The following is an 851-nucleotide window of genomic DNA, read 5'->3' on the forward strand; positions in this document are numbered from 1 at the left end:
GGCGTCGCTCACTCCGACCCCTCGTTCCTTCATCATCTCGCAAAAACGATGGAGCCGTGTGATGATGATGATGAATTGAGAATCTTAACAGCTTTTCAGTAAGTTCTGGTCTCCGCTTTTGGTAGATAAGTTGCTTTATCGGGTTCTTTGAGCTGAGGTCACATATTCAGCACTGGTCAACTCAAAGAAAAAGTTTAGAGCTGTTTGACTGGAGATTTGTTGGAGACGTTTTTACCAAGAGCCAATTACTTTTGTCTTGGAGCCACAAATTATTATTTTTTAATTATTGTGGTGTTTTATGGCTTCTTTTTTTGTTGTTGCTACTTTAGAATTTTTGTGGTGGTTGTAAATTTTGCATTCTCTGTTTTTAAATTAACCTTCAAACTAGTTTTGTAAAATTAATCCAGCATAGTTTAGAAAAAATGCTACTCTTTTTAATGAACTTGAAATGTGTTAAAGGTTGCAATGAGTTTGCATTTTAATTAACTTAAAAGGTTGTATACTCTTGATATTTGATATAAATTGTGTGGGTAATTACTGCACATATCCATAAAACTACTCTAGCCTTTTTGCTTGRCACATTGTCTAGTGATTATTATAGTAATTGTGTTTCCTGACATTTTTACGTCTTGACTACAATCACACCATCTTGGTAAATTCATGTCTGTCCTGCGCAGGCTTCACAGCAGCCATATTGTAACCTTGCTTCTTGAATTGWCGGCACATGAGAGGCCCGTTACATAAAGCCGAGGTGATTCCAAGTAAAGAGGAACCCAGGACCTTGTAATTACTGAACACACTTAGAGATTACATCATGGATTGAGTGGGTTTATCCAGCTGGCTGCTGGGCA

General features: G+C 37.3%; 1 protein-coding gene across 1 annotated transcript in view; it reads left to right on the top strand.

Moving 5' to 3' along the window:
* The window catches only part of LOC106521332 (FERM and PDZ domain-containing protein 4), a 74,179-nt gene continuing 73,328 nt past the window's right edge, over window positions 1–851 (top strand). The window contains exon 1 of the mRNA XM_014013866.1: window positions 1–98. Coding sequence (XP_013869320.1) covers window positions 49–98 — 50 coding nt within the window. The 5' untranslated portion in view covers window positions 1–48. The remainder of the gene's footprint in view (window positions 99–851) is intronic.

The sequence above is a fragment of the Austrofundulus limnaeus genome, unplaced genomic scaffold, assembly GCF_001266775.1.
Source record: "Austrofundulus limnaeus strain Quisiro unplaced genomic scaffold, Austrofundulus_limnaeus-1.0 Scaffold107, whole genome shotgun sequence".
NCBI classification, from domain to species: domain Eukaryota; kingdom Metazoa; phylum Chordata; class Actinopteri; order Cyprinodontiformes; family Rivulidae; genus Austrofundulus; species Austrofundulus limnaeus.